General features: G+C 40.2%; 1 protein-coding gene across 3 annotated transcripts in view; it reads right to left on the bottom strand.

Annotated features, from left to right (window-relative positions):
* Positions 1-13,087, bottom strand: part of LOC124555375 (organic cation transporter protein-like) — a 448,833-nt gene that overhangs the window by 47,386 nt on the left and 388,360 nt on the right. For all 3 annotated transcript variants that reach the window (XM_047129264.1, XM_047129265.1, XM_047129266.1), the window contains exon 4: positions 11,086-11,189. In XM_047129264.1, the coding sequence (XP_046985220.1) occupies positions 11,086-11,189 (104 nt within the window). The remainder of the gene's footprint in view (positions 1-11,085; positions 11,190-13,087) is intronic.

Below are 13,087 nucleotides of genomic sequence, written 5' to 3'. Positions count from 1 at the left end.
CCATCTGATGAGCAAGATGTATGATACAGGCGAAATACCCTCAGACTTCAAGAAAAATTTAATAATTCCAATCCCAAAGAAAGCACGTGTTGACAGATGTGAAAATTACTGAACTATCAGTTTAATAAGTCAAAGCTGCAAAATACTAAAGGGAATTATTTAGAGATAAATGGAAAAAGTGGTAGAAGCTGACCTTGGGGAAGTTCAGTTTGGATTCCGTAGAAATATTGGAACACATGAGGCAATACTGACCCTACGACTTATCTTAGAAGATAGATTAAGGAAAGGCAAACCTACATTTATAGCATTTGTAGACTTAGAGAAAGCTTTTGACAATGTTGACTGGAATACTCTCTTTCAAATTCTGAAGGTGGCAAGGGTAAAATACAGGGAGTGAAAGGCTATTTACAATTTGTACAGAAACCAGAAGGCAATTATAAGAGTCGAGGGACATGAAAGGGAAGCAGTGGTTGGGAAGGGAGTGGGACATAGTTGTAGCCTATCCCCGATGTTATTCAATCTGTATATTGAGCAAGCAGTAAAGGAAACAAAAGAAAATTTCGGAGTAGGTATTAAAATCCATGAAGAAGAAATAAAAACTTTGAGGTTCGCCGATGACATTGTAATTCTGTCAGAGACAGCAAAGGACTTGGAACAGCAGTTGAATGGAATGAACAGTGTCTTGAAAGGATGATATAAGATGAACATCAACAAAAGCAAAACGAGGATAATGGAATGTAGTCGAATTAAGTCAGGCGATGCTGAGGGCATTAGATTAGGAAATGAGACACTTAAATTAGTAAAGGAGTTTTGCTATTTGGGGAGCAAAATAACTGATGATGGTCAAAGTAGAGAGGATATAAAATGTAGACTGGCAATGGCAAGGAAAGCGTTTCTGAAGAAGAGAAATTTGTTAACATCGAGTATTGATTTAAGTGTCAGGAAGTTGTTTCTGAAAGTATTTGTATGGAGTGCAGCCATGTATGGAAGTGAAACATGGTTGATAAATAGTTTGGACACGAAGAGAATAGAAGCTTTTGAAATTTGGTGCTACAGAAGAATGCTGAAGATTAGATGGGTAGATCACATAACTAATGAGGAGGTATTGAATAGAATTGGGGAGAAGAAGAGTCTGTGGCACAACTTAACTAGAAGAAGGCATCGGTTGGTAGGACATGTTCTGAGGCATCAAGGGATCACAAATTTAGCACTGGAGGGCAGCGTGGAGGGTAAAAATCGTAGAGGGAGACCAAGAGATGAATACACTAAGTAGATTCAGAAGGATGTAGGCTGTAGTAGGTACTGGGAGATGAAGAGGCTTGCACAGGATAGAGTAGCATGGAGAGCTGCATCAAACCAGTCTCAGGACTGAAGACCACAACAACAACAACATCCCATATATGCTCAATTGGAGACAGATCTGGTGACTGAGCTGGCCAAGGCAAAATGTTGGCATTCTGTAGAGCATGTTGGGGTACAGCAGCAATATGTGGTGTGTGTTATCTTGTTGGAAAATGCTCCCTGGAATGCTGTTCATGAAGGGCATCAGAACAGGTTGAATCACCAGACTGACCTGCAAATTTGCAGTCAGGGTATATGGGATAATTGCAAGAATGCACCTGCTGTCATACAAAGTCACACCCTGAACCATAACGCTGGGTGTAGGTCCAGTGTGTCTAGACTTCCGACAGGCTGGTTGCCAGCACTCAATTGACCTCCTCCTAACTGACACTGCCATCACTGGTGCCAAGACAGAACCGGCTTTCATCAGAGAACACAAAAGACATCCACTCAACCCTCCAATGAGCTCTCACTTGACACCACTGAAGTCACAAATGACAGTGGAAGAATAAAAATTGAAAACTGATGGTTACGTAAAGTGTATCTTGCAAATCGTGTGAACAGCCATCTGATGATGAACTTGTCAGTTCGAAACCAGTTATGGCGCTATTTACTTAAGTAAATAGCAGTATTAATAGTGGCTGGTTGTTGTTTTCTTCTCTGTAAGAATCAACCTACATTACCCTTAAGCTACTTCTGTACTGTTCCACTTTCAAACAGCGCGCTGAAAGAACAAATGCTTAAAATTTTTCGTGTGAGCTTTGATAGCTTTGATTTTTCTTATTTTATTACAATGATCATTCCTCTCTAAGTAGGTGTGCAACAACAAAATATTTTTGCTTTTGGAGGAGAAACCTGGTGATTGAAATTTCAGCAAAAAAGCCTTTGTTTTAATGACTGCCACACCAATTCGAGCATCATATCCATTACCCTCTCCCCCCTATTTCATGATAATCCAAAACAAGCTGCCCTTCTGTGAACATTTTTGATGTCCTCCATCAATCCTATCTGATGTGGATCCCACATCATACAGCAGTACTCCAGAAGAGGGCAGACAAGCACAGTGTAGGCAGTCTTTTTCATAAAGTTGTTACATTTCCTAAGTGATCTTCCAATAAATCAGAGTCTTTGGTTTGGTTACCCTACAACATTCTCAGTGTGATCATTACAGTTTAAATTATTCATAATTGTAATCCCTCAGTATTTAGTTGAGTTTACAGTCTTTAGATCTGTGTGACTTATCATGTAACAGAAACTTAGTGGATTCTTTTTAGACATCATGTGGACAACTTCACACTTTTCATGATTTAGAGTCAATTGACACTTTTTGCACCACACAGATATTTTGTCTAAATCAATTTGAAATTCATTTTGATCATCAGATGACATTACATGATGGTAAATGATAGCATCATCTTCAAACAATCTAAGAGGACTTCTCAGATTCTCTCCTAAATCATTTATGTAGATCAGGAACAGCAGAGGGCCTATAACAATTCCTTGGGCAATGCCAGATGTTATTCTGCTTTACTCGATGACTTTCCATCAATTAATGTGAATTGTGATGTTTCCTGTATCACTGGTGAAGAATTGTTTCAAAAGCCTTTCTGAAAATCTAAAAATATGGCATCAAATTGACATACCCTGTTGATAGTGCTCATTACTTTGTGAGAATAAAGAGCTACTAGTGTTTCACAAGAACAATATTTTCTGAATCCATGTTGGCTACTTGTCAATAAATCATTTTCTTCTAGATGATTCATAATGTTCGAGCACAGTATATGTTCCAAAATCCTACTGCAAATCGATGTTAGTGATGTGGATCTGTAATTTAGAGGATTACCCCTATTTGCTTTCTTGGGTATTGGTGTGACTTGTGCAACTTCCCAGTTTTTGGGTATAGATATTTCTATGAGTGAGTGGTTGTATATGGTTGTTAAGTATGGAGCTATTGTATCAGCATACTCTGAAAGGAGCATAACTGCTATAAAATCTGGACCACAAGCCTTGACTTTCTTAAAGTGTTTTAAGCTGTTTTGCTGCACCAAGGATATCTGCTTCTCAGTTACTCATGTTGGTAGTTGTTTTTGATTCGAACTCTGGAATATTTACTTCATCTTCTTTTGTAAAGAAATTTTGTAAAACTGTGTTTAATAACTCTGCTATAGTGGCGCTGCCAATAACATCACTATTGTTGTCCCTGAATGCAGGTATTGATTGCGTCCTCCCACTGGAGTACTTCACATATGACCACAATCTCTTTGGGTTTTCTGCCAGATTTTGAGACAGTATTTCATTATGGAAACTATTAAAAGCATCTCGCATTGAAGTTCACACTATATTTTGAGAGTCTGTAAAACTTTGTCAATCTTAGGAATTTTGTGTTCTTTTAAATTTGGCGTGCTTTTTTTGTTTCTTTTGCAATAATGTTCTGACATATTTGCTGTCCGTGCATCAGCACAGCTTTAGAAAGCATCGCTCCTGCAAAATGCAGCTCGCCCTTTTTTCACACGATATCTTGCGAACCATGGATGAAGGGTATCAGATGGATGCCATATTCCTTGACCTCCGGAAAGTGTTTGACTCGGTGCCCCACTGCAGACTCCTAACTAAGGTATGAGCATATGGGATTGGTTCCCAAATACGTGAGTGGCTCAAAGACTTCTTAATTAATAGAACCCAGTGCGTTATCCTCGATGGTGAGTGTTCATCGGAGGTGAGGGTATCATCTGGAGTGCCCCAGGGAAGTGTGGTAGGTCCGCTGTTGCTTTCTATCTACATAAATGATCTTTTGGATAGGGTGGATAGCAATGTGCGGCTGTTTGCTGATGATGCTGTGGTGTACAGGAAGATGTCATCGTTGAGTGACTGTAGGAGGATACCAGATGACTTGGACAGGATTTGTGATTGGTGTAAAGAATGGCAGCTAACTCTAAATATATATCAATGAAAATTAATGCAGATGAATAGGAAAAAGAATCACGTAATGTTTGAATACTCCATTAGTAGAGTAGTGCTTGACACAGTCACGTCAATTAAATATTTGGGCGTAACATTGTAGAGTGATATGAAGTGGGACAAGCATATAATGGCGGTTGTGGGGAAGGCAGATAGTCGTCTTCGGTTCATTGGTAGAATTTTGGGAAGATGTGGATCACCTGTAAAGGAGACCGCTTATAAAACACTAATACGACTTATTCCTGAGTACAGCTTGAGCATTTGGGATCCCTATCAGGTCGGATTGAGGGAGGACATAGAAGCAATTCAGAGGTGGGCTGCTAGATTTGTTACTGGTAGGTTTGATCATCACGCGAGTGTTACGGAAATGCTTCAGGAACTCGGGTGGGAGTCTCTGGAGGAAAGGAGGTGTTCATTTCGTGAATCGCTACTGAGGAAATTTAGAGAACCATAATTTGAGGCTGACTGCAGTACAATTTTACTGCCACCAACTTATACACTCCTGGAAATGGAAAAAAGAACACATTGACACTGGTGTGTCAGACCCACCATACTTGCTCCGGACACTGCCAGAGGCCTGTACAAGCAATGATCACACGCACGGCACAGCGGACACACCAGGAACCGCGGTGTTGGCCGTCGAATGGCGCTAGCTGCGCAGCATTTGTGCACCGCCGCCGTCAGTGTCAGCCAGTTTTCCGTGGCATACGGAGCTCCATCGCAGTCTGTAACACTGGTAGCATGCCGCGACAGCGTGGATGTGAACCGTATGTGCAGTTGACGGACTTTGAGCGAGGGCGTATAGTGGGCATGCGGGAGGCCGGGTGGACGTACCGCCGAATTGCTCAACACGTGGGGCGTGAGGTCTCCACAGTACATCGATGTTGTCGCCAGTGGTCGGCGGAAGGTGCACGTGCCCGTCGACCTGGGACCGGACCGCAGCGACGCACGAATGCACGCCAAGACCGTAGGATCCTACGCAGTGCCGTAGGGGACCGCACCGCCACTTCCCAGCAAATTAGGGACACTGTTGCTCCTGGGGTATCGGCGAGGACCATTCGCAACCGTCTCCATGAAGCTGGGCTACGGTCCCGCACACCGTTAGGCCATCTTCCGCTCACGCCCCAACATCGTGCAGCCCGCCTCCAGTGGTGTCGCGACAGGCGTGAATGGAGGGACGAATGGAGACGTATCATCTTCAGCGATGAGAGTCGCTTCTGCCTTGGTGCCAATGATGGTCGTATGCGTGTTTGGCGCCGTGCAGGTGAGCGCCACAATCAGGACTGCATACGACCGAGGCACACAGGGCCAACACCCGGCATCATGGTGTGGGGAGCGATCTCCTACACTGGCCGTACACCACTGGTGATCGTCGAGGGGACACTGAATAGTGCACGGTACATCCAAACCGTCATCGAACCCATCGTTCTACCATTCCTAGACCGGCAAGGGAACTTGCTGTTCCAACAGGACAATGCACGTCCGCATGTATCCCGTGCCACCCAACGTGCTCTAGAAGGTGTAAGTCAACTACCCTGGCCAGCAAGATCTCCGGATCTGTCCCCCATTGAGCATGTTTGGGACTGGATGAAGCGTCGTCTCACGCGGTCTGCACGTCCAGCACGAACGCTGGTCCAACTGAGGCGCCTGGTGGAAATGGCATGGCAAGCTGTTCCACAGGACTACATCCAGCATCTCTACGATCGTCTCCATGGGAGAATAGCAGCCTGCATTGCTGCGAAAGGTGGATATACACTGTACTAGTGCCGACATTGTGCATACTCTGTTGCCTGTGTCTATGTACCTGTGGTTCTGTCAGTGTGATCATGTGATGTATCTGACCCCAGGAATGTGTCAATAAAGTTTCCCCTTCCTGGGACAATGAATTCGTGGTGTTCTTATTTCAATTTCCAGGAGTGTATTTCATGGAAAGACCAAAAAGATAAGATAAGAGAGATTAGGGCTCGTACAGAGGCATATTGGCAGTCATTTTTCCCTCGTTCTGTTTGGGAATGGAACAGGGAGAGAAGATGCTAGTTGTGGTACAAGGTACCCTCCGCCATGCACCATATGGTGGATTGCGGAGTATGTATGTAGATGTAGATTTTGTGTGCCATGGGGGAAGAGTACCATCTATAGTTAATATATTTGGTCTATATCTCTCAACTGCCGTTGATACTATTTCTTTGAATTTTAATCACATCTGGTTTATGCTTACATAGTCAGAGCAGAAGGTACAGAGACTGTGTCTTAGGACGGTGTCTTCCTCAATGTACTTCTGTCTTCTGTCCCTGCAATGCTGCATCTGAATTTTCCATTGATTGAAACAGTGCCGGAAGTCTTCCTCTGTGAGCTACTTCATGACGTGCATATTGCTCTCTCTTTCACTGCTTCAACAGGCTGAAATCTTGTTCTTTTAATACAGATTTGACGTTGGGGAATAGATAAACTTCACATGGTGCTAGGTCAGGTGAATAACATGGATGGTGTAACACTGTTATGCCATAGTTCAGTAGAAACCTCTTAACAGACAACACAATATGGGCAAGTGTGTTGTCTTGATGCAGAATCCGTGACTTGTTCTTCCACAGCTTGGGTCATTTTTTTCTTATTTTTTCTCAGAGTTGAGCTAGATTAATGCTGTTTAATAATTTGAGTTTCAGGAACACTGTGAAGATATACAATTCCATGAATCTTAGAAAAATTGTCATCACTTTGAATCTTGATTTGCTTTTTCAAGGTTTTTTTGCTCTCACTGAATTTCAGCCATTCCAGTGAATGGACTGGAACCTAGTTTCTGGATCATAAGTGAAAAACCAAGATTCATCACATGTTATCACTCTTTCCAAGAAATTTGGATCATTTTCAGTGGTATTCAAAGTGCTGTACACACATTTTCATGAGCTTCTTTTTGTTCAATCATGAGAATTTTTAACATCAGTTTCTGAGGAACTTTTCCCATGTTAAATGAGTTATGTATGATTTGCTTGATTTATTTTTTTGTCAATTCCTGCAGTTTCAGCAATTGATCAAATAATCAACTGATGGTCAGATTGAATCAGTTTATCTACTTTTTTGGTATTTTCATTTGTTTTTTATGTTGAAGGGCGTCCTGGGCATGAGTCATCTTCAGCATCTTCTCAACCACTTTGGAAATGCTTGAACCACTCAAAAATTAACATACATAGTAAACAGTCTGCATCATACACTTCTTTTAGTGAAAGATAGATTTTAGTAGTAGTTTTTCTAAGTTTCATATGAAACTTTACAACAATTCATTGATATATTATTACACTTCTCATTTTTCCCACAAATGAAAATAACAGCTCTTACACAAATTGAGGCCATGAGCACACTGACTTGTGTACAGACACCACAGATGCCACATTCAACTGAGAAGGCTTCATGCTTCACAGCTGTCAGTCATTCATATATAGCACAAGCATACTGACTCTGTGACAGCATCAGTTCCAGTATTTTATAGCCAGATTAGTTGCAAGATTATACAACCAGCTATATCCAAACTATGTATTGACACATTGAAGGTATCTCTGGCTTCTCAAATTACATCCTAAAATAAATCATTTACATTATAGTGCCGCCTCTGACTTATGTTATAAACTGCATGTTTGAAGCCAAAAAATTCCTTGATGTTTTGAAATCCAAAATTGTTTTCCCAGTTTATAAGAAGGGAGATAAAAACTGTCATGACAGTTGCAGGTCAATATCCCTCATTCCCATAATATCTCAGGTCAGAGAACACTTCATGAAAGAGCACTTTTGAGAACAAGAAGCTAATCTCTTCTTCACTAAATTGCTGTAGACTTGGTCTATCTGCTATTGAAGCTGTAAAATCTATGGCTGCAGATATTCTGGAAAACTTTGAAAGCCATTCTTTTGTTTGTGTTACACTCCTTAATTCAAGCAAAGCATTTCATCCTGTATCACATGATATGTAAATTTTAAAAATATGGAATCAAGGATAATGAACTATCATTAATCAAATCATATATCTTAGATAGGAAACAAGTTGTCAGTGCAAATAATTGTAGGTCAACTGCCATCTTTGTTACTATAGGAAAACCATAAGGTTCTGTCCTGGGCCATTTTGTCTTTCTTATATATATATATATATATATATATATATATATATATATATATATATATATATATATATATATATATATATAAAAAAACTACCTAGTTCTTTGCCATATAAGACAGTAATATATGCTGAGGATACAACTCTCATACTGACTGATCCTAATTTAGATTAAGTGAAATGGAAAACACTGACAGTGGTGGATATGCCTACACAGTGGCTAATAAATAAATAAACTAACACCATATAAAAACAAAACTGAAACAATATTCTTCTGTCTCCACAAACTAAGTGAAGAGATAAATAAGTCTGAATGTGTTAGACTACTAGGAATTTATTTGGACCCACAACTGAAAAGGGATGTGCACAGATATCAACTGAACATTGAACGACCATATGTGACTTACAGGTTGGTTATAATTAAACTTCTGCTACTTGAGCAGTGCATATGGGAAACTATTTACTGTATACATACCCAAACTGCATAGGAATGATGTTCAGACTGTGTGCTGCAGGATTTGCATTGTTAGTGGTGTTAGTGCCATGACTTGCCATTAGACACTGATACTGGAATCGGTACAGTGATTTAGGGTAGAAACACGAGTATTCATGTACACTAAAGTTGCTTACAGTCAGAATTGTTCTGGACAGTATCAGCAGGGCTTTACTCTTAAAACTGTTTTATCAAAACAACAGCAATAGCGCTGCTATTCTTCATGAGTATAACTGCATTAAAGGAATATGGAGAGGTCTTCTTTGCATACTGGGGTTGAGGAGCATGATTTGGTAGTTCAAATTAATTGACGATTTGGGAATTGCTCCTGGGAGAAGCTTACTGCCAATTGCACCACAAATTGTTGAAGAAGTTACTGTTGCCAGGGCTGAGAATGCTGGACACAAAGTGTGATCTTCAAGTAATGCACAAGCTGCATCATGACAACAGAACATTCCATGTTTCCCTATTCAGAAAATGCTGTGAACAATTGGAAATGGTATCTCTAACGCAGTTCCAGGCTTTCGTGGCTGCAGATAAACATCACACTGAGTAACATTTGTAACCTGGAATGTAAAGATGGCATGCAATTCACAAATGTTACCCTCTCATGTGGGAATTAAAATGTGTTTATTTCAACTGTTTATTCTTTATTTCTCTTCTTCATATCCATACAAATGTTTCCTTAAAATTTCATTGTCCTGCAATCACTCATTTTTAATGGGACTCACTCAAGTAACAAAAGTTTAATTTTAACCACCCTGTAATTAATATCAAACTAAAACCCTGTGTCAGTACAGAACAGCTTCAGGCTTCATATTACGCTTTCTTCCACTCTCACTTAAATTATGGAAATATTCTGTGGGGCAACTCTTTTGCTGCGAAGGTTGTGGTCATGTGACAGAAAAGGCAATGAGAACAATTATAGTCATTCCAATTAGAGACTCATGCTGACCACATTTCAAAGAACAAGATATGTTGATTGTGCCTTCCCTCTATACGGGAGCCTACCTAAGAAAACAGTGAGAGACTTTAACCTACACTAATTCTGTCCACAATTATGGAACAAGAAACAGACATAATATAAATTAGGTACGTAGTTCTGAAATAGTTTCAAATATGCTGGCATAAGATCTCTCCTGCCAGAGAGGGACTTACCATACACTTGCTTTGAGTATTATGTACAGAAACTATTAATCAACAGCTGTGTTTATGAAGTAGAAGAATTCTATAATCCTAATATAATATCCTAAACCAAACATTTACTTTTATGTCAAGCATAAATGTAATATCTGATTCCAAATGTAAAATTTTATTACTGTATACATTTCAGAACCCAAGTACATGATCAGAGGTTGATGAATAAATGAATACCATGAATAGTTTCACATGCCCTCTCTCCATGAGAAAGTGCAAACAGATTTACAAAATCTGATCTTACACACAGCTTGAGTGCTAATTGCTCTGCTTATGTGGAACAACATTCCACTTTAAAAACTGAAAGCATTGAAAGACCTTCATATTTCAAGTTCAGTATGACAAAAACACTGAAATCTACATAATTTCTTTGTAAAACACACCAATGATCTGTGCCACTTGCAGCCTCCATGGTATTGTGATTAAATGTTACATGTACCTCATGGTCAAAAAAGAGATCAGATAGCTTTCACTTTCATAGGGAGTAAATTTCATTGTACTACACTGGGTACTTTTGTGAACTGTCTTCACAACTTTTTTGAGTATCAATCCAATCTTTTCCTTTGTATAGTGGCTTTCCTCCACATGTCGGTAACAACAAACTATCTGCCGGGCCAACAAAGTTTAAATGAGAAATTTACCTACATTAAAACACTTGCCATACTCCACTCCACACTTAGAGGCTGCTGAGTAGTAACTTTCTGGGTAAGAAAGTCACTACTGCTATTTTTCTCATAATGCTATCTGGTTGTTGTTTGTCTATTACTATATAATTAACAACCATGTGAATACAATGATTAATACTGACGAATAACTTTAAGGTCCAGAATTTTCCATATTATATTTATACATCTAGTAACTCTTATTTAAAACTCAGTAACTTGAGCTTTCAGAGGCTAAGCCATTCATTATTGGATAGTTACAGTTGTAATGGTATATTAAACAGGGAAACATTTACTATTTAAAGCATTAAATTATTGAAAATAGAACTTACTTGTCTGACACCAATCCAGAGACTAGACCACCAATGGCAACACCTGTTAGGAAAGTCATCTCCGCCACATTCGTTAATTGAGCACGGTCACACACCAGCGACCACTGCCGACATAACATAAAAATTTCCATAGTAAAATTAAATTTTATGTATTGGAAGAGTGAAGGATGAAACTGACAAAAATACGTTACCATCTGAAAGATGGAGGTGCACAATGAAGTGGAATTTTATCACAAGAAATAAAAGCTACACAAAATATTAGTAACCTAAAATTTTATTAACAGTATCTGGAACTGAAGGGATTGACCGTGATACTCTTAGAAGTTATATCCAATAACATAAAAGATGCAGCGAGTGTTTTGTTCATGTTGAGTTCTGCAGCTACCATATGTTGTGCAAATGCAAAAAACATAATTCTTTGTTGTTTGCACAATATTATAATTTGTTATTCTTTTACTACACACTTGATTCCAACGATTTTGCCATTTACATGTGGAACCTATATAAAACCCAAAAATTGTATACTGTGCACGAGATATACGCACATAGCAAATACTTGTCAGGAAATCACTTTATTTCAGAAACTATATAACAGTAATAAAAATTCATGGATGCAAAAATACATCAAATGAGGGAAAGTGAATCACTTGCCTAGACCAGACAGATCTGTGGATCAGAGAAATATGTAACAGAAAACAGTATTCACAGTAGTTTTCAAGCTCTACAGGCATTCACAAACACAACTGTATGAGCCCCTAAACACCCACTCCAATGGCAACAGTGAGACTGATCACTGATCATCGATAACTGAAAGCTGTTGCCTGGATTGATCGAGGTGGGAAGGGGATAGGGAAGGACACAAGAATAAAGGGGGGGGGGGATAGTGGAATAAAGTGGGCCAGATCTTTTGGCAGATGACTCAGCAGCTGTACAGTAAGAAGAAAGGAGTTCAGAGGGTCGAGAATGCAAGAGACATAGAATGTTAGAAGGGGGGAGGAAAGGAGAGGAAGGTGGAGAAGAAGAGGCAAGAGAGAAAGGGAGAGCAGTGGAAAAGGGGGACAGGGAGATAGGGAGAGCTAGAGCCAAAGAGAGAGAGAAATATGTAAGTGGGGTGGGAGGGTGGTGGGGGGGTGGGGGGGGGGGGGAGGTAAGATTAGACTGTGGGAAACAGGTTAGCAGAGGTTTAGGTAAAGGGATTGTGGGAGCATGGGATATGCTGGAGACACTGTTCCCACAAGTGTAGTTCAGAGAAATTTGTGTTGGAAGGGAGCATCCAAATTGCCCACTTAGTGATGCAACAGTTGAAGTCATTTGTGTTGTGGTGTGCAGCCTGTTTTGCAACTGAATAGTGAAGTTTGTGGTTTGCTGCAGTTTGGCAGTGATTATTCAAGTGAGCAGACAGTTGGTATCGTGTCATGTCCACATAGTATGCTGTTCAGGAATTGGCACATAGCTGGTATATAACATGGGTGATTTCACAGGTGGCCCTGTCATTTATTGGGTAGGAAATGCCTGTGACTGGACTGCAGTAGTATACGATGGGTGGGTTTGTTGAACAGATGTTACACTACTGGCCATTAAAATTGCTACACCAAGAAGAAATGCAGGTGATAAACGGGTATTCATTCGACAAATATGTTATACTAGGACTGACATGTGATTACATTTTCACGCAATTTGGGTGCATAGATCCTGAGAAATCAGTACCCAGAACCACCACCTATGGCCATAATAACAGCCTTGATACACCTGGGCATTGAGTCAAACAGAGCTTGGATGGCACGTACAGGTACAGCTGCCCATGCAGCTTCAACACGATACCACATTTCATCAAGAGTAGTGACTGGTGTATTGTGACGAGCCAGTTGCTTTGCCACCAATGACCAGACGTTTTCATATCACAGCATCTTCTTCCTGTAGGTTAAATTTCGCATCTGTAGCACGTCATCTTTGTGGTGTAGCAATTGTAATGGCCAGTAGTGTAAGTGTTCAAGTTATGGAG

This window comes from Schistocerca americana, chromosome X, assembly GCF_021461395.2.
Source record: "Schistocerca americana isolate TAMUIC-IGC-003095 chromosome X, iqSchAmer2.1, whole genome shotgun sequence".
Classification (NCBI taxonomy): Eukaryota; Metazoa; Arthropoda; class Insecta; order Orthoptera; family Acrididae; genus Schistocerca; species Schistocerca americana.
This window is presented reverse-complemented; position numbering and strand designations above follow the sequence as displayed.